Source organism: Centroberyx gerrardi, chromosome 12 (assembly GCF_048128805.1).
Source record: "Centroberyx gerrardi isolate f3 chromosome 12, fCenGer3.hap1.cur.20231027, whole genome shotgun sequence".
Taxonomy (NCBI): domain Eukaryota; kingdom Metazoa; phylum Chordata; class Actinopteri; order Beryciformes; family Berycidae; genus Centroberyx; species Centroberyx gerrardi.
The window spans coordinates 16023641-16046765 of NC_136008.1; the positions used below are offsets into that span (position 1 = coordinate 16023641).

General features: G+C 39.5%; 3 protein-coding genes and 1 pseudogene across 5 annotated transcripts; 2 read left to right on the forward strand and 2 right to left on the reverse strand.

Annotated features, from left to right (window-relative positions):
• Positions 1-2935: 2935 nt before the first annotated feature.
• Positions 2936-8894, reverse strand: macc1 (MET transcriptional regulator MACC1). 3 transcript variants are annotated; one of them, XM_071913483.2, is made up of 5 exons: positions 8053-8058; positions 7658-7783; positions 5510-7560; positions 5011-5199; positions 2936-4843 (listed from the first exon to the last, which is right to left on the reverse strand). In XM_071913483.2, the coding sequence occupies exons 2-5, from the start codon at positions 7773-7775 to the stop codon at positions 4640-4642; spliced, it is 2562 nt and encodes an 853-aa protein (XP_071769584.1). In that variant the 5' UTR covers positions 7776-7783; positions 8053-8058; the 3' UTR covers positions 2936-4639. The 3 variants fall into 3 exon arrangements, with proteins under 3 accessions (XP_071769584.1, XP_071769581.1, XP_071769583.1); XM_071913482.2 differs by lacking the exon at positions 8053-8058 and adding an exon at positions 8767-8894 and having other exon boundaries at positions 2937-4843; XM_071913480.2 differs by lacking the exon at positions 8053-8058 and having other exon boundaries at positions 7658-7793.
• A 3439-nt stretch (positions 8895-12333) lies between these two features.
• On the forward strand, positions 12334-14249 carry LOC139922856 (ATP-dependent translocase ABCB1-like; annotated as a pseudogene).
• A 410-nt stretch (positions 14250-14659) lies between these two features.
• LOC139922855 (ATP-dependent translocase ABCB1) lies at positions 14660-17494 on the forward strand. The gene is given in 12 exon segments (XM_078287094.1): positions 14660-14720; positions 14898-14997; positions 15131-15227; positions 15514-15674; positions 15676-15718; positions 15793-15883; positions 16011-16148; positions 16223-16371; positions 16482-16658; positions 16750-16865; positions 16867-16972; positions 17402-17494. Coding segments are annotated over 12 exon segments (1332 nt in total).
• Positions 17495-20644: 3150 nt separating this feature from the next.
• On the reverse strand, positions 20645-22531 carry sp8b (sp8 transcription factor b). The gene is made up of 2 exons (XM_071913485.1): positions 22511-22531; positions 20645-21982 (listed from the first exon to the last, which is right to left on the reverse strand). Exons 1-2 carry the CDS (start codon positions 22529-22531, stop codon positions 20645-20647), a joined length of 1359 nt encoding a protein of 452 aa, XP_071769586.1.
• Positions 22532-23125: the final 594 nt, after the last annotated feature.

The window sequence follows — 23125 nt, forward strand, 5'->3', positions numbered from 1 at the left end:
CTGATGAATCCACAGATACAGCAGGCAGAAAATAGAATCATCTGGCAGTCCAGAGGAAGGAGACTGGAAGGATATACCATGATGTGTAATTTGTATCAAGCTTGAGTTAAGTATCATTCAGACCCATCTTGGTCATACTTGACTATAAATACTGTAGCAACTGAACAGCCTGTGCCATTTTTATTATAAGCCAAACGCTTATACATGGCATGTTTAATGTACATTTATGATCAAGGGTATTGCAAGTAATATGTACAATCAGTCCTGACTTATTTTTTGGCACATAATACACCACATAATCCACAGATTAAAAACTGCAAAAAGTTGTAAATACATGCGTAACCAATTCATAATACTTTTATAAAATAATTGCCTCATTTATTTAAAGTATTGTTTTGTATTGTAAGTATTGTAATTATATTGTTTTAACATACACCCACTGCACTCCATATAGGAAAAGCATCTGCCTGAGAGTGCCACCAGACTCCAGGTTATCTTCCATCCTTTCATCATTCCTTCAGATGAAGTCGGGTAAGAGTTGTATATCACCTTCAGTCTTGGGACAGTTTATGCTTTGAGTTGGAAAAGCATTAATCCATATGATACACAGGTCACCTGAACATGACAGGGCCTTGTTGCCCAGGTGTTGATGTGCTGATGTAATCCTCCAACTCTCTATGTTTGACTGTGAATTTTCCTTGGCAATGGAATCTTTAAATCCTCTTTTGCTGTTAATGAAAATGTTCAGGAACAATGTAATACCTGTAGAGAGTACAATATATAGTTAAAGCTGAATACCAAATAATTTTTCTATATATTACAAATACTGTAAGGTATAGGACTCACAGTAGGTCAGATTATAAGGAATATTTATACATTAACCAACAATCTGGTATATTTTGGATAGATGCTGTTATTAGTAGAGCAGCTATTTTTATCTGAAATGATGGGCTGAAATGAACTTTGAAGTTTCTTAGGGTGGCCTATATTGTCTAATTTAGAGTTAGATGTAATCACATTGCGTAGCCAGTCCTTTGTGTATAGCTGGCAAAGTCTCTAGATGACCAAAATAATAAATGGTAAGAGGTGGAATATTCACTTCAGTCTTTACAAAAATGTAATGCCTTGTACAGGCATAGATATTCATAATAATAAACTGTTATCTGCTCTCCCACTCTAACATTGCCTCGGATGCTATAAAAGGCCCCCACAACAAAAGTGGTCATATTTCATTAGCCACAAAGTGTGATGCCTCAGTGCATCTGAAAAAAGGGAGACCTAAAAAGGCAGTGTCCATTTTTTCCTTGGTTGCCTTGGGCATTTTTCATTTTTTCCCCCCTCGTTTCACAGTAATGGGTGCCTCGGCTGAGTCCACCCCCTGTTGTGACAGCACAAGATACACTTTGACACAGCCTACAGTTAGGTGGTGACAACCTGCCTTCTTCTCTCATTTTCCTATCATTGATGACATTTGAAACAAGGAGGCACACTCAAGAGCTCATTTGTACATTTTGTAAGCCTACAATCTGCTGGATTTTGAACTCTGTAAAGGTAATCAGTAATAATTAATTGATTTACATTTACATTAAGGTGACCTTCCCAATCCTGAAAGGATCTGAAAGTTATATCACATTTGAATTAATTCACAGTCATCTTATGGTAGTGTTTTGACAGCAGAGCAATATTAATAACAAACATCCACCTTAGCTGAAGGGTCTCATAGGTGCATGCTGTAGATACTTTAATTCAGTTGAATAAGTGTGGATGACAGAGAATTCATCCTGTAGTTGAGATTGATTTCAGTACATCAGACTATGTTCATCATCTTAGCTGTTACAGCTACAGCAGTAATGTTCAATATCTGATATTTAATAATTTAATCATTAACCTTTGACTCCTTAACTAAACGTAAAACAAAGCTGTTTAACGATGATGAATCACATTTCTGAGCCAGAGGATCTAGATAATCTGGCTTTGAACTGAGAATCCTTCCTCTGAACTGCCCCTCACCCATTCTTAACTCTCACCAAAACAGTAACCCTTTGTCCCGTGTCCCCTAATGAATTGGAAGGATGGAGTGAGCGCAGAGCAGTGCACTCCACAGGCCAGAGGGAGTCCAAACTCGACATTAGTTTCATTTCAGCAGTACCCTGCTCGTACAACATTTAACACAGTAATTGTGGTCGACTGTAACTGTTCTACCATCAGCTTAAGGTCAAGGTATATAATCAAGTTTTGAAGTCAGTCAGTTAAAGTTATAGTTCATACAGCTGACTTCATGATACTCTCAATCTGGTATTTTTGACTGCTCTTTGCATCTCCCCCTTTCATTGTAAGTTCTGACTGCTAGAACTGGACTTCCTTAATGGTTCAGGAGAAATTACACTGTCCAATTAATTGGAGGGTTTTTACAATCAGTCAGAGAAAATGTTTTTCCCATTGAAAACTATCCCGCTAAATTATGTGGTACTGTTCCCTAATTGATTTTCACTTACTGCCAGAGCAATGACATATCTCTGGCTGACAAGGAGGTTTATAAAAGGGATATAAAACAAATAAGGATATGGCCCCTCTGTCTGATGGATGTTTATTTAAAATTATTGTTATTTTACTGAGAAAAAATATAACATCTCAGGAGTGAAGCGCAGATGATTTCCCTTTTGTCTCCTCACTATACAACTCTGGCCTGTGAAAGGATTCTTAGTCACCATAAATACATTAAACACAATGTTTAATGTCACAGCTTTTCAGCTCTTTTCTGCAACTTGAATGCACTGAGCCAGTCCTTGTCTTGACAGGATGTACTTGGTTCACAGCTTTTCAACTGCCATTGATGGTCCCTTTAAAGTCTTTTATACAAAATGATCCTACATTCTCCTCAACCCTCACAAAAATATTTTTAAATATGGAAGCAAAACTACATACACTCACTCTCTGAGAGGTCAGACATTAGGTCAATTGATTCTGTTGTTTGATATCTTTTCTTTTTACTTATTTGATTTGCTTTTCTGTGAGAGGAAACTGCAGGTGCATTCACTCAGCTGACGCAGAGTAGGTTCAACATCCTGTGCTCTCTGTTTGGTAATATCACTGATAGGGAGCCAGCACACAATGCTCTCAGCTGAAACTGGCTTGAGCAAATAGAGTAGGGAAAAGCAAACAGTCAGAGAAAATCAATGGAAAACACTTGGCAGAAGTCCTTTGTTTCAATGACGTGATTTAACTTGGAAAACTGTAAATGCATACTGGAGATGATACTATGCCACATAATATATTAAGTATTTAAATATGATTTAAATAACAATAAAATAATTGTATAGGATTTTATCTCTGGACATATGTGGCAATGTAACCAGCACACATTGTACTGACAGACTTTCTACAATATCTTTGTAAAATGCAAACAGATTAGTCTAAATAACACATTACAGTTAATATTTATTCATATCTCATGCACCACAACACCATTTCAGTATCAAAGATAACAATCATATTCTTATAAATCAATGACTGAAGCCACTGACTACATGGCACCACTCTAAACACTGAGGTTTGTATTTGGCAGTAAAAACATCATTATGTAACGAGCATCAACACAATGAATAGTTGCAAAAGATGTAATGATTACATCATATACTTTGTGAAATTATCTACTTTGTACATATCTAAAATAATACATCACAGTATAAAAATAGCAAATACAGTATTACTTATATTTTATGACACCTGCATAGTAGCATCTTTACTAGTTGTTTTACTAGCATCAGGAAACTTAAAGTCATTGGTAGAACATTATCAGTTTTAGCACACAAACCTCAATTTACATTTATGAACTTTCAATTACACTTATTAGCTACCTTTGGAATGGATAGTCACCAAAGGTGTTCATCGTTATTGGTTTCTTGGCTCTCCATTCATCTGCTTATGTTTTCAAAACAGTCTAAAAATCCAAATGATACATATATTAATAGGGTCCAGGGTCCATACTGGTGATGTGGACGCTGGAAAGAAAAACGAGAACTGAATTCAGTGTCTGCTTGGAATTCTAGTAGTTAAAATGATAGGAATTAGAAAAGACCCTATAATCAAGTCCGTAGATGTGAACAGCATGTAAAAGACACTAGCTAGCTAGCTAATAGCTATGAGAAATCTAAAAGAACAGAAAAATAGGATCCAACGTATTTGACATATGATTAGAAATTGCATGCATTTCCAAAACTGAAAATGTTCTACCAAATCTAAATTTCACTTTAAGGCTTTATCACATTGCATAGACGTACAGAGGAAAGTGACAAGCAACAATGCATTTTCTTGTTATCAGTATGAAGTGACATTCCTTCACAACTCAAATAATGTCAGAGTGAAGTAGCTTAACGTCCATTCACCAAGTGAGACCTTCATTATAGTGCAAGTACCAGAATTAATTTGAATATATTTCCTTCCTTTCCTTCCTTTGTCTATGTAAAAAAATGAGTGAATCAAAGCAAGCAAGGCTATAGCACAATAGAAAGAGCTTAGTAACATCTTCATCAAAACCATGTTGCCTCTACACTGTAACATCTGCTGTGTAACAAAGACTCCAACTCTGTTTTCTCAAGTGCATGAAGGTGGTCATCACTAGAGTACGTTTTCCAAAGGACTAGGTTTTGGGGTAAGCAGAAGCTCGAAGGATATCTAGACAGTTCACTGTGATGAGAGCTCCGGTCAGCTGCCTCCACTGTCTGGTTACAGGGTTCTTCATTTTGTCCAAGACCAGGTGGAGGTCCTGGATCATGTCCCTGTAGCTGTCTCCATAGCGCCGACTCCAGGAGTACAGGAAGTCATAGGCAGGTTTCCACATTGACTAAAACAGAACAGGAAAGACCCAAATACTGAATCAATTTGTAAACTAAATTTGCATCACACTCACAGCACGTTAGTATGGCTGATGCAAAAAAAAGAGTTCTGTGTCATTTATATCCATTATTTACTGTATCAATTCATACTTTAGTTATATTAAAGTAAACTGACCTGGGCACTGACTTCACCATTCTTCCCTCGGTGTGGTGCCTCATAGCCAGCTATCTGAGCACTGGAGAGTTTTCCAATTTTCTCAGCGAGCTCCCGCCATCGACTACCCAGCTCTACTGCGGTGGACAGAATGACTGTATTCTGAATCAACTGTGCCACAAGACTCAAAGAGTCCATCTTCAAGAGACCCTACAATGATAACCACATAGAAAAGCTGTAGCACAACCATGGAAAGCAGAAGAAGACTAAGTTGGAGCAGACAGGCTTTTAAATTGCTATATATATGAGTGGTGGGTTGTGTGCATGTCCATTGTTTTGTGAGTTTGTTTTACTTTGAAGATTCAGTAACTGCAGTGATTTCTCCTGAATGTAGGGCACCCAAAGAGTTTTTTTCCCAATGTTGCCTGCCTGCTTGAAAAGTTAAATAAAAAAAACTTCCTCCTTCAATAACAAGCTAATTTTATCATAATTTGAAATGTATTGGTTTTTTTCTACTTACAACCATAAGCTCATGTTGGAACTTTTTCCTGCTCTTCTCGGCGTGGCAGTCTTCCTTCAGTTTTTCCAGTACACAGGCTACCTTATCAGCTTCGGTTTCAGCATACCTCCGTGTGATGGTGTCCAGCGACAGGTTGCAGTACCCAAGGGCATCAGCAAAACCTCTCCAGCTGGTTATGTGTTCAGTGACCAATGTCTGGATGGCTGAGTACATATACGTAAGCTTCTTGAAGGGCAGTGTCATGTTGTCCAGGAGAACCTCTGTGGTGATATGAATGCCAGTGAAGTCAATCACCTGGTCTCTGGTAATGAGCTTGACATTTTTGCAGTGGACCAAGCCAGTCCTGCCTCGGAGGAATCCAATGTACCACTCTTTTACCTTTGAATTGCCCACTGACCTAACAGTCTCTCTGGACAGGAGAGCCACTGTGTCCCCCTTGAAGTACTCCAGAAGATACTCTACTCGTGGCTGACGGAGCACTGACTTTAGGGCTACCCCATACCATTGTAGGTTCACAGATCTATTTTGAAATTTGGGGAAATCTGGAACAGCTTCTTCAGGAATGGGTAAGGATCTTGCCATCTCCTTTTGCCTGTCCATTTGCCTTGGTGCTCGCTTTTCTGACCGAATGGGTGCAGCTACAGGGGAAGGCATCTGGAAACGTGTGATAGTTACAGTTTTTGATTCCTTCACTTGTAGATCTAATTTGAAGGGAGTCATATGTGCATTACCAGCATGAGATAATGCAACTGGTAGATGCAAAATTTTCCCGATTTTGAGTTGACTTTGTCTCACGTCTTTAATTTTGTCCTCAGCTTTGATTTCAAACTTTGAGTCTGTGACACTAATGGCAATATGCAGGTCATTCAGTTTGTCTGGTTTAAACTGACGTTTTCCCCAGAGCTGCAACACAAGTGGAGGCAAGTTTTTGTTGCCCCTATGGATATCTGAAAATGGAAGCCTTGGTGGAATATCATCATGACAGCAGACAACCATTACAACCTTGAAGGACGGATGAATGTACCTGGGACCATAAACTGCTACAGTGATTTGACGGTCAAGGTAATCCCAGACTGATGTGGCAGGGGACTGGATAACAGTGGCCTCTGCAGCTGCAATAACATAAAAATGTGTCTTCAGATCCTGCAGCTTCATCTGCATAATGTTCTTGTATATGTAACAGTCCTTTACTTTGTGATAAGGTCCCTCTCTTTTGTTCGACACTAGCGCAACCAGGGTGGTCATCACCTGACTTAATGGGTCACTCTTAACCTGTCCTGCTAGCTTCATCTCCAGAGAGATACATTCCTTTGTGTTGGGGTTGCTGAGGCTCACTTCCAGAAGTGGACTCATGGTTGTCATGTAGTTGTTGTTGAGTCCATGAGGAGGGTCTAGCATTGCTTTCAATGCAATCTCCTGAACTTCTCCAGGAGGAACATGGCCTTCTGGGACATGGATACTAATTTCTGAGTCTGGTAATTGTAATGACCCTCCAGTGTGACCTATCTTGCAGACAACCTGAGAGTCAGTGGCCTGGGTCTGAGCCCATCCGGGGCTCTGGCTCATCAGACCCAGGTCCAGGCATGACCGAGTTAACTGCCTGTGGCTCAGCCAGGCCATTTTATAGGCCTCCCTGTCATTCTTTAGCCACTCAAAATCTGGGTTCAAAACTGGCCCAGGTGGTTTGAGACCTTTTTCCCTTTTGGACTCCTTTCTCTCCAAGTCATCCAGAATGTCTGATGCGCTCCTCCATCTCCCAGATCGGTTGGTGACCTTGCGTTTGTTTTCCAAAAAATTCCCCAGGTTGCCTTCATCTGAAGATGTGCTTATGGCATCATCGTTATTTGTGTCCAAAGGGTTTGCGGGGTCCTCTTTTAGATTTGATGTGTTGGGAATATGCTTTTCTGTATCGCTGTGTACAATGTCATCTAAGAAGGGATTGGATCCAGATAGTTTGTTCCAGAATGGATTAGTTGTTTGAGATGAATGTGAGACTTCTGGCTGTAAAACTGGCCACTCTGAATGCTTTGTCACTTGTGAAATATATCTACCTGTAAAAACATTGAAATTTGTACAATAAGTCAGTGTTAACAGCATGTTTTACAGTCAGAAACGCAAGCTGTTAATGTTTCAAAATGGGAATTTCACCATTCAGGTTGCTGCTTGTTAGTGAGGCATTCTCATCCAGATCGATCAATGTCCCCTCAGATTTGCTCCGCATGAGACTCCCAACACGACGGAAGGACCTTGCTCTTCCAGCTGCCATATTTACATCTGTAAACATGAAAACTATATTACTTGAATGTCAGCATATACTCAAATAACATATCTGTCTCCCCTTATGTGCAGCATGTTACTGTGTCAGTCAACAATGTAATCCATTTTTATTATTCCTTAAAAGAGTGTAGCCAGGGCTCCTTAATGAGTTTAAAATAATTCCACAGGTATCATATAAATATATCATTTAGTGTTTGGTGATATAACTGATCTATAAACAGCCGTGTATTTTGAAAAGCTTAGACACACAAAAACAACATACCTACACAACAAAAGACCTGTCCGTAAAGTTGTTTTTCTGTGTCAACTAAGTTTCCTGCAACACTGTGAGCCCGAGGGTTTCTGTACAGCTTCTTGCTGTCTGTTAAAGGAAGTTGAGACTGAGAGTTCCAGAGAATGGAAAGCCTGAACTCTTCAGTCTGTCACTTGTTTGCGTAAAAGGACACTACCCATTCATGACTTGTCACAGTGAGTCAGTCATTAATAATGTGGTTTCTTACACCAGTGCACAAAAACAGGTTGGTCTTGTCTATGACACACCAGTCAGTTCTTTCAGTTCTTGCTATGATGATAGTGCGACTGTAGCCTACCTTTGACAGTAAACTGCTCTATTCTGATGAACTACTGTGTGTATGCAACTTATTGTAGTACAGTAAGCCTAATAAATAAACTATTAAAAATTATCAAACTGCATAGCCTGCGTGACAGTAGTAGCCTACTGCATGTCAGGTGAACTTATTATCAAACAAATCCTATAGAAATAACGCACAAGTTTTGACAAAATAATGAAGCTCAGCAGCTTGATTAACTAAAGTTACAACAGCATCAGAAGCGTCTGGATAGGTGGCGATGTATATAGATTGAGGAGCCAAATATCAGTAACATATGTCCTTCATACGTCGTTCTATTTAAATTCGTAAAGTATCGTAGTCCCATATCAAATATTTAAGACGGAAAGAGAAATCAAAGTTTGGACTCACCATTGGCACGGGATGTTTGTAGTTTTGCGTCGGCGCCTTGGCAGTAAAAGAGGCCAATCCACTATCATTTACACTTCTTTCTAGGGTGTGATTATGAAGTCCGCCTCCTCACGTTACAGGTCTTTGCTCTGTTTGCACTGTGACACGAAGCATTTTGGGACTAGAAGTTTGAAATAATGCAAGCGCCCTCAGGGAGGAGTGTCCTCTTAAATTTAGTAACTACCATACCCACAATGCAATTCTCTGTTTACGCATGAGACTTGCAACACCTGAAACTGAGCGATACCTATAGTTTCGATACGGCTCATAGCTGTGGTGGAAGTGTGGTGATAAGCACGCGGAAAAGGCTTTTGCAAAACAGTGTCAGTTATTTATCTCATGCATGGCAAAAAATGATGTTGATGTGAAATGATTTATAATCCATCTAAAACGCCCTTGGCCCAAAGTTAAGTTGACAGTTAAAAATATATTGATAGATTTTGTTTCTGTTGTGGTGAACTCAGTTTTAGTTGTCAATTAGCTGATCCGAAATGACAAATGTCTTTATGGCCTGTAAATGTTGTATATATTTATATTTTACAACTGATGAGGCCAGTTGTTCTAGCCCAATATTTTCTTACTGGGTCATTCATTTGGTACTTCTTTCATTGGGATAGTTTACTGGGTTTTAGTTTTTTATCACTGCTGTTTTGAGTAACTGTAGATCAAAGCCGAAGAACTGAGAGGTTCCATAATCTCATCAGGGAAACTTATCATTTTATCTCCCTGAGCAAGTTACAAACATTTCCATTTAGTTCCTGTGATAAATGACTACATGAATCATTCATTTCTAGACTGTTATATCATTTTTAATCCTCATACATGTAAGTAAAAAGGAGGCCACTATTTCATGAGATGGCATACAGTATAACTTACAAGGAAAGTACAACAGTTGCATATAGTGAATCAGAAACAATAACTACAAATGTGCTATGCCCCTTAGGGAAAATGCAGATGTATTCTTGTAACTACTATCTTTGCTGAGCAATATCCAGGCTAAAGTTGAAATGGCTCTTTAAATCTGTTGTGGCCAGAGCTTTGCTGGCCTTGGCATCTGAAAGCAATTGGTGCTCAAGGAATGCGACTAAGCACTCTTGAGTAGATTATGAATGTTAATTTTTATGTGAAAAAGACGGTCGTACAATAGCCTGGACCTTAGCACCCCGTTAAACACTCCTTATTAAATAAGTGAAGGGATTTTGTAAAAGGTATGATTTGGCATGAGTAAACTCCTATTTTAAATGTGTTGATTTGTTTTCTACATATTCCACTGTTTTGCATATTCATCATGATCCAGGGCTATGCATGAATGATGTTAGTGTTGACTTTGTAAATATGAAACAAGGAAGGACTGGATCCAGATAGTTGTATACCTGTATACCTCCTACAGTACAGTCTCAATAATTTCATTATCATTACTAAGTAAGGCCAAGTATCTGAATGCTGATAGTAAGACAGAACCTCTAACTAAATTGTGCCCACTAGTGCCTGTTTTGAGAAATACAATATACTGTGCATAATACACCAAAACACTTTATGTATAATAGTCTTATTTCAGTGTATTAAGACATATAGTTACCAGTAGAAAAGTATTGTAAGTACACAGTAATAAAATCTCTCCTATACATAATGTACTTACAAGGGTGTAACAAAACAATGCAACTACAAAGTGAAACTGTTTGAACTTACATTGTGTTGTTACACACATGGAAGTGCAAGTGTTTTAGAAAGGTTTCCACTGAATTTCAACACAGTATTATTGTGTGCTTACAATACTTTCCACAGGTTGCTACACAAGTTAATACATTATAAAGTAAAGTTTTAGTTTATACTTCACACCGTACAGCCATTGTTATGCCAGAGAGATTTGTACCCTGGATTATTATTGGAAATATTTTGGCTAAGACTAGAAATGGCAGTTTCCTTTATTGATCCTCTTTATTGATCCTCAGTAAACTGAACAAAGGCTGCAGATCATGAATAGCGACACATACATCAAAGTCCTGTATGTAGATGAAATCATGATGTGGGTGTAACTTGAACAAAGGGAAGTATCTTGCTTTCTTAAAGTAATCGTAGTAGATGAGATTCCCTGCATTTGATGCTAAAGGTTTGAGAGAGTCTTTGTTTTGAATGAGTGAGAAACATATTTTGTTTAATTCAAAATTTGACAGGAATGTGAATATGAGGCCTGGTGTTGTTACACAGGATCTAAACTTGTATGCCCTGTATTAGTACAATTTCTAATTTAATCTGGAATGCATGGTTGTGCAATTTTGTATGTTTGTTGTTTTGAGAGCATGTTTTCTATAGTGACAGAGAATGTCTTTGAACAGGTGACTGACAGCTTTGTGCATAGTGGACAGTAGCTTGCTCTTACAGGTGGAGTACATAAGGCTTCTTTGGTTGAAGAGATTATGCTGTGTATATTCATATATATTCCTATGTTGTGGGTGTCAGCATCTAAGGCCCAGTGCTTCAGTTGGAGAGCTAATGTAGTTTCCCACACATCAGAGGAAGACAACAGTTTTACTAGTATTTTGCTGTTTAGTTTGTCTGTACTTTTGGAAAGTGGTACCCAACCTATGTGCCTTTTAGAAATCCTGTCTAGTCTCTGCTGGTGGGCTGCTGCACGAGTGCCTTTGAAAACCTCTTTCCTTTCATTCAGCTGGTTCTTTTTGTGACCCTTTTATTGGTTACTTTTTTGAACAACATTGACCTTATAATATGTTATAGGGAACCTAATAGGTACCGTGTAGAAAACTGATAAAATTCCAACTCATCAAGGTGCACAGATAATCTATTGTTCAAGCACGGTTCTCATGATTTACTATGGGCAGTGGGTTTATACTTTAATTGGCACCTATTAACATCATCATTTTCCACAGGGAATTTAACATTGGAGATGTTGAACTCATCTCAGAATGTGTCACAGTTCCTGGAGTAGACATTGAGGTCCTCATGACTTAAGTGGAATACTAATTAGATAAAAAGGTTTAAAAAAAAATCTCCTTTCATAAAAAAAAAAAAAACATTTTTCAAATTTATCCACATAAATAAACTATAGGTATTTGTTTATATATGTTTTTCCCTGTAGACATGCATATTACTTTGTTGGTACTGGCTGTGTAGTGATTCTGCTTGGGACATTTTCGGTGATGCTGTTCTTCCATGCCATATTGATCAGCCGATCGCCTGGTTTGATACCCAGACCATCAGATTTCTCAACATCAGGTTACCAGAGTAAATTTAAGTTTATTTATATGGTGCTTTAAAAACAAAGCAAGTTTGTACCAAAGTGCTTTACAAAACAACATATTTTATGAATAGTAGAATGTACCAAGGTGCTTTACAGAGATACAGAGTAAGGGGACTTTAATCAGATTGTGTTGTTGGACAGACCATTTTATGATATAGCAAATGCAGCAACAGTGTTTAACTTCAGTGACATTATATCCTGCTAATGTTACATTTACATTGTGGTAAAAACTCTTGTTCCTTGAGCATACTGTACATTTTACTTCATGGATGACATTTAACTCTACTTTCTGCAGGGACATTAACACAATGAATGATGGACTTGGAGAGAAGATTTGTGCATTTGTGCAGTTTTTCTGCACATTTTTGGCAGGCATCATTATTGGTTTCATCTTTGGCTGGAAGCTGACCCCAGTGATTCTGGGAGTCAGTCCATTTCTTGCAGGATCAGCAGCTGTGTGATCCAAAGTAAGCTTCAGAAATTTAAATCTTCAGCTTCAGAAATCTTTTTATTTGTTCAGGAAAAGTAGAATTATTTTGTTCTGTTCTGTTCTGTTCTGTTCTGTTCTGTTCTGTTCTGTTCTGTTCCATTAAAATTTCCCAGATAGCTAGAATGACAGATTTCCTATAATTCAAAATAATGGAATGTCTGCCTTCTTTTAAAATTGTGCACTCTAGACTTTGCGTATCACTGTTATTGAGTGAAAACCTCATAACTCGAGTTTTGGTGATTGTCATGTTTTCAGTTCAGCAAAAGGAATATTTTGTCCTCTATGGGTTGAGAAAATTCTCAGACCTCTTGGGCTTATGAAACCTTCTAAACCCCACTGGATAATGTCCAGAATGCATTGTCATCAAGCTAAAAAACAAGGCTGGTTTTCTTAGTTACTGAAAAGTTGACAATTTGGAGAGTTGAGGTTTTCACCCAACAGCAGCATTATGCTCATTGCATTACTTCTACAGGTATAGATGGAGTTTAAAGCGCTGTTACATATGTCTGAAACATACATTTTTTTTGCCACTTGGTGGGGCCATTTCTCTACCATTCATATGGTGAGATGTTTTTTCTGCATTTTTCATAAGTGTTTTCATTATAAGCACTATGAAATGCTTTCATTAGATATCGTTGAAGTAGATGAAATACATAGTTATGAATAATCTAGTTTCCATTAAAAGTCTATGGATATTAACCACTGGCAATGTCAGGATATGTTCCCCAAAGCAGTGAGCAGAACAGTGATGCCATTTCTGTTTCTTGTAGATTCTTGTCAGTCTGACAAGCAAGGAACTGTCTAGTTATGCCAAAGCAGGAGCAATGGCTGAGGAAATTTGGGTGGCAGTCAGAACTGTTGGAAAGTTAGCTAGATTAGACTCTCACTGCCTAATTATTTCTAGATGTAAAAATAATTCAGAAGGTTACAACCTTTGGAGTGAAGAGGGCATTTTTTTTTTACTAATGTCTCCATGGGACTCGCCCAGTTCATTATCTTTAGAACCTATACGTTGGCGTTCTGGTATGTGACAACGCTGTCTGTAGATGAGTTTATTTTTCTTAGATTCAGAAAAAACATGGCCTCCTCATCATCAAACTTTTAAAGAGGATTAAAACTAATTCCTCCTTGATCATATTACTGTCTAGGTTTTCTTTTCAGTGATGATAGAGGCTTTCTCCTTAGGACAAGGTGCTCTGAACTTGGAGAGCATTGCCAAGGTTTGTGGCGCTGCTTGGAAAGTTTACAATACTATTGACATGGTACTTCTATGAGTCCATCTGCTCAAATATATTTCTAGAACTTTTAATTATAAAGGCATAACACCATGTGAGAAAGACACTGATATGAGCTGAGCATTTTCTCACAGCCCCGTCCAATAAGGAAGGACACAAGAAAGATTCTGTGAGAGGAGACATTGAGTTAAAAAATGTCCACTTCATTTACCCCTCAGGAAAAAATGCATCAAAGCGGATACAGAGCTTTACCTTTTAACTTTCTTTAACTTACTTTTCTGTGTCAGTTTGTATCTCCCCTTCCTTGACACATTTTAAAAGGTAACTAACCCTCTTCTATGTAGTGAATTTGAGGGTGCCTCATGGGAAGACTATTCCTCTGGAAGGAGCCAGTGGGTGTGGGAAGAGCACCACCATTCAGCTTCTGGTGTCAGTCTATTGTCCAGGCTGCTCTGGGTAAGGTGAGCTCTCATGACTGTACACTTGTTGAAGACTCTTTAAAATGATAACTTCAGAAAACTGTGGGCTCTTTGCCTTTATGTACTTTGTAAGCCAATGTGAGGCAGGATTTACCTAGGAAATATTTTGCTAACCATGCTATAGTTTTCCTCAGAATTATTAATATCATTAATAAATCTTCATGTTATTATTCATCTACGTATTTCTGTGTGAATGTCTCCAAATGATATAATACAAACAAACAAACAAACAAAAAAGTCTGCAAAGCTCCAGACATTTGATTGGACACATTGTAGATATCACAAAAAGCACATAAACAAAAAGCATTATAATTAATTATTATTATTCTCTGGTTCCAGAAAGCCAAGAAAGCAGAGAAAACAGAAAGCTCCACATATCTCCTTCACCAGGATGCTGGCTCTGAATAAACCAGAGTGGCATTACCTGCTGGTTGGAGTTTCATGGGGACCCTGTACATCTCTGATACTTTGGTAGAAAGTGTTTGGATTAAATGTGATCATCTATTTTTTTTTTCTTTTTTTGGTTAGTATGCCTTTGTCTCCAACAATCTCAAGGTTTTTGCTGAGATTCATGTGAACTACTGTACATTTATCCTGTTGTTACCTTATATTTACTATATGTTTTGTAGACATTAATCAGATTAACCCAATATATTACATTGTATATTTTCAGGGTTACATGTTTGGAAAATGCGGGGAGCTTCTCACAATGAGGCTGAGGCTGCAGGTATCCATGCAGTGATGAGACAGGTAAAACACCACCTGTGATGCAGCTGAATCTGAATTACTGAAAGCATTGTATAAGGGCAGCTCTGTCAGTGTTACAGCAATTACTGTCAATTATTTTGACTAACCTCAGAACCTTGTCAAATTGCCTTTCCCAGGAGATTGGTTGGTTTGATGACAATGACAATGCAGTAGGGGTTTTAACCACCAAATTGGCCACAGATGCATCATTGGTGAGACTGCACTGTGATTTGCTCATAGAGCTAGGAATCCAATAAATCTCATCATATCAATAGCAGCTGGCATTTCCACCCAGCCTCAATCCAATCTCAGTCAAGACTGTGACTCTGCCTAAATGTCACTAGTTGCTATATGCAATACAGATTTAAAGGAACAATAATTGCTGCATACAATACAAATAAAATCATTGGTACATACATTACAGATTCCAAAGCACTTTGCTTCGCCATTTCTAATGGCCAGCATAGGATAATATTGTTTATTTTTCCTGCTTTTTAGGCGACTGGATCGAGAATGGGTTTGGCTGCCAAAACATTGTGTTCTCTGACCATAGCTGTTATTATGGCCTTCATCCACACTTGGCAGCTAACGCTCCTCATCCTGGCTAGTGTGCCCTTCCTCACTGGAGCCAACTTTATTCAAATGAGGGCAATGGCAGGACTCTAAGGACCGGGCGACACTGGAGCAGTCTGGGAAGGTGCCAATAATATCTCAGCACAGAGCATTAGACTCAGACATCAGGCTGTAAGGACCCCACTAATATTAAAATATGATTACTTTTTTTTTGTTGAAAAGTTAAAGACAGTTTTTGGTTTGACACAAGAGTATGTCTTCTTTCACAATTTCATGCCCAATTTGAGTAAACCATATCAATAAGACATATATAATTTCACATTGAAGATCACCGATATTTATCAAAATGCTGCAAAATGTTTAATACCAGTTAAAGGTGCTAAGTCAAGCAATTTAGCTGACAAATATCTTAATTCAGTATCATAGGTCCAGTTTGCTTAAGGAACCTATTTATGGAATAGCATTTGCCTTTGCTCTAGCTATTCCCTACTTTGCCAATTCTGCAGTATTTTGTTTTGGTTCCTGGCTAATTGCTCACTCTTACACTGAATTTGAAAATGTTAAACCACTTAATATCTCTAACCTTCCGCTATAGAAAAAAAACACGACTATATAACCGCTTCTTCCTTCTTTTTTCAAAGTGTATTTTCTGTAATTGTATTTTCTACCATGAACATTGGACTTTTTTCTTTTTCTCTTGCCCCTAACTTTGCCAAAACAACAGCATTTTGGAGAAGCAACCAGAGATTGACATTTAGGTACAACAAAGAAGGAAGAAAGCCAGTGAGCCAACAAGCCACATAACTAGTAGCCTGCCTTGAGCTTGACCTCTGGCTGTAATTAGTATTTTGTGAATATAACAATTATCTTTGTTTCATTCATTTACTTTAAAGGAGGAGTTTTCAGGATAAACTGAGTTCTGAGGAGTCAACTTTGCCTATCCATGCTGCCAGAATTTAATGGTCCTGCAGGGCTTCAGTGTGTCTGTAGCCCCGGCTGGAGGGAGTGGCAGTGGGAAAAGCACATCAGTGTTGTTAGAGTGCTTCTATGACCCAGCAGAGGGACAAGTGGCAAGGATTATGACTATTACATAAAAAATCCAAAATGTTGGAAAATACTTACATTTTGTCTAGTCAAAGCCTCTCTACTACTCTATTGCAGTTTGTTGATGGGTTAGACATTAAGACCCTGAACCTGGCATGGCTTTGCTCTCAGCTTGGACTGGTGTCCCAGGAGCGTATTTTGTTTGACAGCACCATCGCAGAGAAGATCCAGTATAGACAACAGCAGAGAGGTTTGTCAGGAAGAGACAGAGGAGGCTGCCAAGTCGGCTAACTTCCACAACTCCGTCCTCACACTATCAGGGTACCAGAGGTATCGTACTGTGAGTGTGTGTGTGTGTGTGTGTGTGTGTGTGTGTGTTTGTGAAAGAGAGAGAAACAGAGAAATAGAGGGGAAGAGGGAGAGAAAGAGAGGGAGTTAGAGAAAACGGGAACAGACGGGTGAATTTAAGGCAATCAAATGTTCAATATATCATAACGCTGTTGTCCTTTGAAAACCCTGTATCTAATCTTGCTGATTTTCATGATTTAACTTCAGTTGAAGGATTACAGAGAACAGCCATCGCCCTGGTGAGATGTCCTAAATTGCTGGTTGGATGAGGCCACCTCTGCATTGGACACAGAGTGAGAAGGTAAGTGCCATTCTTTTCAATATTAGTCTTTACATCAACAACCAATTTGCTGATTGCATCAAGCATTATCAATGGCACTGCAGACAAGATTAGGAAATACTAATGGGCTTCTATTCCCAGATTGTACAGCAGGCCCTGGATGATGCCCGTCCAGGCCGGACCTGCATCGTTACAGCCCATCATCTTTCCACCATCCAGAATGCAGAAGTATAGGCTAATAGCTGCGATTCACAAATAGTCAGGTGGGTGAACTGGGGACTCATGATGAGCTGACGGCTAAAGAAGGGGCTTACACCGTCTCACACTGAGGAAACAGACATCAGGGGTGATGTCATGATGTGTCATGATGTCATGATGTATTGACCTGTCAGATGGATGTGATAAAAAAGATAAGCCTCTACTCTTAGTTTCAGTCGACTGTTGAAACATGTAAAGTAAGTGTAAGATGGTTTGTTAGGATGCAGGGACACTGAAGCAGCACTGAAAGAGAGTTCAGTTCTCTCAGCCCCACCCCACCCCCAAAAAGTCTGTTTATGTAATTACGCAATATAAGGTCATTTATAGCTGACTTTTAACACACTAGTCTGCAGCCCATTCCTATGTCTTGTAAATCTTGTCAAAACTGTGTATTTTTTTTTTTAAACTGTGTAAAAAAATGAGTTTCAAAATGATCAATTAATTAAATAACCTAATTAAAAATTTGTATTACAATTACTAAAATGTGAACACCAAAACTGCGGGTAATACTAAGACATCCTTCAGGAAGAAAGGATTATGGCTTGAAATGCTGTTGGAGGAGCGAGGAGACGCTAGATGGCGCTACAAACCCAAACATAAAAGTATCCCAACAGAGAACTTTCAAAGACATTATTGGCTTTAGTTGAGTTTACGCTTCATGATGAGCCCAAGAAACAAAAAACACATCCCTTGACAGATTTGTAGGAAACAGTAGGCTAAAGCTGGTATTATGCATGTTATCATCCCGTTCAGTTAAGTGGGTCAATATGTACGTCAATGTGCAAATTATCATGCAAGTGTAGGAGTTTGCACGACCTAACTCTAATTTTGCGTGCGTATAAATGTGATAAATACATAGCCCAGACACTTTAATTGAAAGAGAAAAAAACAAGTTATAGCTTCATAATTAATTGGTAGGTCTAATTGACGGAATGTACAGTAGCCTAGAGACTTATGTAAAGCAAAAAGGCCTAATTATGTGACTTCTTGGCTGTAGTGTCCATTGGTAATACAATCCAACACAACATGACCATATACAATTTGTCCATTTTTTTTAAATAAAATATTTTTCATAAAATTCAGAAATTTGCTCTAGCCTATTTGCTGAAATTATGAACGAATAATTTTCCATTTTAGGGATGGCATATTTATGATTTTGTGTTATCTTAGCTGGGCCAAGACAAAAGAATATACGGGGAAACAAGACTGGCTTGACTGACATGGCTTTTTCTCACTACAGGGTTTCTTGCTCTTCCTTTTTCTCCGTGTGAGCTCACAATGTTTATTAGAGACTGCATTTCAAAATGTATCTGTCAGCCTATAAACGCTAAGTCTTTATCACATTTATCACTAGCACAATATAATTTGAAATTAGGAAAACGCAGGACATTAAAAGTCTGCGTTTTGGAAAAACGTCCCGTGACAGCAAGAAAGTTTGGTTGCATGGAAAAATAAATAAATGAAGAGCTTTTGGAATTGCGTAAAAAAATGATGCACAATTGAAACAGTAAATTACATGATATTCCATCACAACACATTCCACAAATTATTCGTTAAAAAGTGAGGGACCTTAGCACAGTTAGGCGTAGGTTCACCTGCGCTGACTTTGGGTTTACAGAAGCCTGGGTTTTTATTTTCATGTCTATTAGAAACACAGTCCTAGACCAAGAATACGCGATTTAGGCCTATTTACATTAATATAAATACTGCCTGATTTTTTTGTAGCCTACTTTTTATCATTAAAATTTATTACTGAAATTAAAGATAATTTCTGGGTTAGGCCTTCTTGATGAAGGCCATTTTTTTTCCAGGCCTAAAGATTAAAAAAAAAATATGCAACGCGATATAAGTATCTATTTTCTGTCACATCTTAATAATGATACATATAGCATATGCTATAATAAAATACATGATAATACAAAATCGCCAACTCTAAGCAGAAGGAAAATTTCAAAGTTTCTAGTCTACTGTCCAAAAAATATTGCAGATTTTGTCGACTCAATAATCAAACAAACTGAGTCGATCAAGTGATTCTGAATTCATACTGACTTTATTGAGTGGCTTACATAAAAAGCCAGTCTCGGAAAAAAATACCATTGTAAAATTAACGTCACTTTACAACATGCTTACTTAAATTAAATGAGTGGGTAAACAGTAAATGATTTCAAAACCTTACAAATAAATTCAAAGTGCGCCTAATGATAGACCCCTAAATACAAGAAAACTCGTGGTTAAATATAACTCCCCACAATACATTTTATATCATGTCAAAGAAAAATCCAAGTACATTTCCGTACATTTTCAAATATTTAGGCTACTAGAGTCCATATACAACTAGAAATAACTATACAAAATCGTCTCCTGGACAAATACATAACTCACCTTTACATTGGGGTGTAATTATATTCTAACCTACATTTCTCATTATATACAACACATTTTGCAGGGACGTGAAATGTAAGTAACCTAGATTGGCCTACTTACAAACTTGGCTTGGCGCACATATAGGCTGTGGAGTGAATAGCAATATGTGATATAAACCTACAACTGTTCCTCCATTATCAAACGGTTGATGGGATTAGACAGATAAGGATATAGCGAAAACTTTACCATACTCTACAGTGATTTGTTCCTACCGAGCAGTCCATCCAGAGGGACACAAATGAACAATTTATCCTGCTCAATAATAAAGTGCCAGAGTTTGGTTTTGAAGAATATGTATGTCAGCAGTAGCACAACTTTGCAGGCCACATATTTATCAGAGCAATGTTTTCTATGTTTTGCTTCTAATACCCTGGTAAAAACATCAAGGGTACTCTGGATCAGGCTGCAAAAAGTTTCAGCTGTGCCCTGTCCCAGTGTGCCCACAATAACTTGATTACAGTTTCACACCGCAGATGTATTAATGGGAAGTTTCTGATGGTACAACTATGAAATTATGCAATTAGTAGTCTTAAACACTTGAAAAAGTCAAAGAAACGTAGGCCTATTTTCTCGCTCAATGACAGCACTCGTGATGAAGCATTTCGCATACACCAAAGTATGTCCACTTTCATTTCCACCTCGGACAATTCCATCAAAACGCTTTTGCTGCTGTTGTTCCCCATTTTCCTTCATCGGGGGCAGTTAGAGGCCGTTCATGCCTACTCCCGGGGTAGACTCAGGTGGGTGCAACAGGTCGGGGGAATGGCACGGAGGGCTTCCCGGTGCGCTGTGCTCGCTGTCGGTATCACTCCCCCTCTTCCCTCCGCTGCCGCCGGAGCCAGACCCGGCGGATCCCCCGGCGCTGTGAGTTTTTACATGTTTACTCAGGTGATCGCTACGCATAAATCTCTTGTTGCAAACGGGACAGGCGAACCTTTTCTCCCCGGTATGTGTGCGTAAATGTCGCTGCAGCTCGTCGGAACGCGTGAACCTCTTCCCGCAAAAGAGCCAGTTGCACACGAACGGCCTCTCGCCGGTGTGCCACCTCAAATGCGCTTTGAGGTGCGACGTTTTCCCGTAAACCTTCCCACAACCGGGGATGTGACAGCTGTGGAGACCTTTTCTCCGGAGGCTGGCCCCCGCCGGTCCCAGTCTCTCCGCCTCCTGGCAGTTTGGACAGTCGCAGGTGGCTCTGCCCGAGTACCGCCGGGCAGATGACCTCGGAGACCCCGCTAAAGATGCAGGTGGAGGTCCGGAGAGCATAGTCCCCCCTGCCCCGGTTAACGGAGAGGGGCTTGTGTCCGGATAAGAGGATAACACCGGCTTGAAACCGTCCATCAGGTGCTGGCCGGTTGTCAACAGGTGTGGAGAGGGACTTGTACTGAAAGCAGAGTGACTTAAACTCGAGTAATCAGAATTATATCCCCCCAGAGGAGAGTGCAAGGAGGTCTGGAGTCCACCGGAATGTAAGGACGTTTGTAGTGCTGCTCCATTAGGGTTTTGAACATCAATCCATCCCGCTCCCACATCCCACCAAGCAGAGGCTCCGGTGGTTCCGACCTCTCCGGTGGGGATGCCAGGATGAGACGATTTGAACCAGGACTCGTAGGGATGCGCAACGCTCATCCTCGGATAGATGCCCTGCAAACTGTCCACTGAGGTGTGCACCTTCGAGATGAAAACTGGCTGGTGACTGGATTCTTGAGAGCTGCTTGAAACAGAAGCTTGGAAAACCGAGTAATCGTTTCCAAAGTGTGAACTAGATGGGGTACCAGACGTGAGGGAAAAAGCACTGGATCCGGGTGAACTGTTGGTGCCGAAAGAGTCCGATATGCCGGATCCATTACGGGACACTCCGAAGCCGGACAGGCCAGATCCCAGGCTGCAGCTGCTCGCAGTGGCTCTTTTCCACGGGTGGAAACCTTTTCCAAACGATGAAGAATTATCCGAAATTGCCGACGGTGAAGGGCTCGGACTCCCTATTTTGTTACATGTTGCAGCTAACATGGCTAAAGGAGTCGATCCTAACCTCGGCTCCTCCTGAAAGGACAAGAAGAGCTGTAAGTGACTGGTCAGCCTAACGACGCATGCAAAACAACAGCAGAGTTTAACAGGTTAATTACTCTAGCAATGACATTTTCTATACAATATTTACACTCGACAGAGAAAACTTAACTCCCGGGCAGGGAATGAGAAGGCGATTAGAGCATTGCAACATAAAACAGATGCTTAGTAAGCTACACATTTCTGGTTTCAGTTGCGTAAGTTTGGAAATCATTACAACAGATTGATATTTCCTACCTGGACGATCAGAAAGCACTGAAATGCAGCAAATAACGATCACAAATTTATGCCAAATGGGACATCAAGGAAAACATGCGAGTTTTGAGCGTATCAAATGAAACTTCTATCCCGTCTAGAGCTTCAGCTTTTTAATGCGAACCGCTTGCTTAAAACATAACCAACGCACTGCCTTTCCAACTGCTTGTGACCGAAGTAAGTTTAATCCCCCTCCGCTGGACAATGAAAAGAACTAATTAAACCAGCAAGAAACTCCTTTAGACTCACCCCTAGAAGTGAAGTTGCCATCACACAAAACACTGCCCTCCTCAGAGGATCTTTTTATATTTATGAATCAGAGCACTGTTTTTTTAGAGGTGTGCAATACAATGATGTGTTCCGCCCATTCCACCACAATTGTAGGCTCCTCTCTGGCTTTGAAGTGCCGCTGTGACACGGGCGACCAATCAGCGGCTCCGTCCCACCGCACTGCCACATTCTACCGTGAGGTCATCAATAGAGCGCCTCAGACAGCTCTCCTCCCCCCGCCACCCCCCCCACCGCCCCCTCCATAATAAAAGACAGCGGAAGGAAGGTAAAGTTAAATGAGAGTGAATTAGGAAGGAGGAATTAGGGGGCCACTTATTGAAATTTTACAGAGCATCGCATTCCATAAATATCAAAAAAATGAGATGGCGACCTGTACCGGGTGATGTAGCGGTAAATAAAAAGGTGGGTAAACTATGACCCCCGCTCGGTGATCATCATAAGGAAAAACAGCTACCATGATAAATAAAAATAAAGTGGCTTTTCAGAAAAGCATTAATTTATGCCCCTCCCTTTAAATACCTTATCCGCCTAACTTACAGCAGTTTGATACTCCTTACTATTATGTGTAAAAAG

What these genes read in the sequence shown, in the direction of transcription:
- macc1 (XM_071913480.2), bottom strand. Translation starts at nt 7,793, where the DNA reads ATGTTTACAGATGTAAATATGGCAGCTGGAAGAGCAAGGTCCTTCCGT. An exon ending in AACAAGCAGCAACCTGAATG is followed by an intron (nt 7,561 to 7,657) that starts GTGAAATTCCCA and finishes ATGTTTTTACAG; the next exon opens with GTAGATATATTTCACAAGTG. An exon ending in TCCAACATGAGCTTATGGTT is followed by an intron (nt 5,200 to 5,509) that starts GTAAGTAGAAAA and finishes TTATCATTGTAG; the next exon opens with GGTCTCTTGAAGATGGACTC.
- sp8b (XM_071913485.1), bottom strand. Translation starts at nt 22,531, where the DNA reads ATGGCAACTTCACTTCTAGGG. An exon ending in TGGCAACTTCACTTCTAGGG is followed by an intron (nt 21,983 to 22,510) that starts GTGAGTCTAAAG and finishes TTGTCCTTTCAG; the next exon opens with GAGGAGCCGAGGTTAGGATC.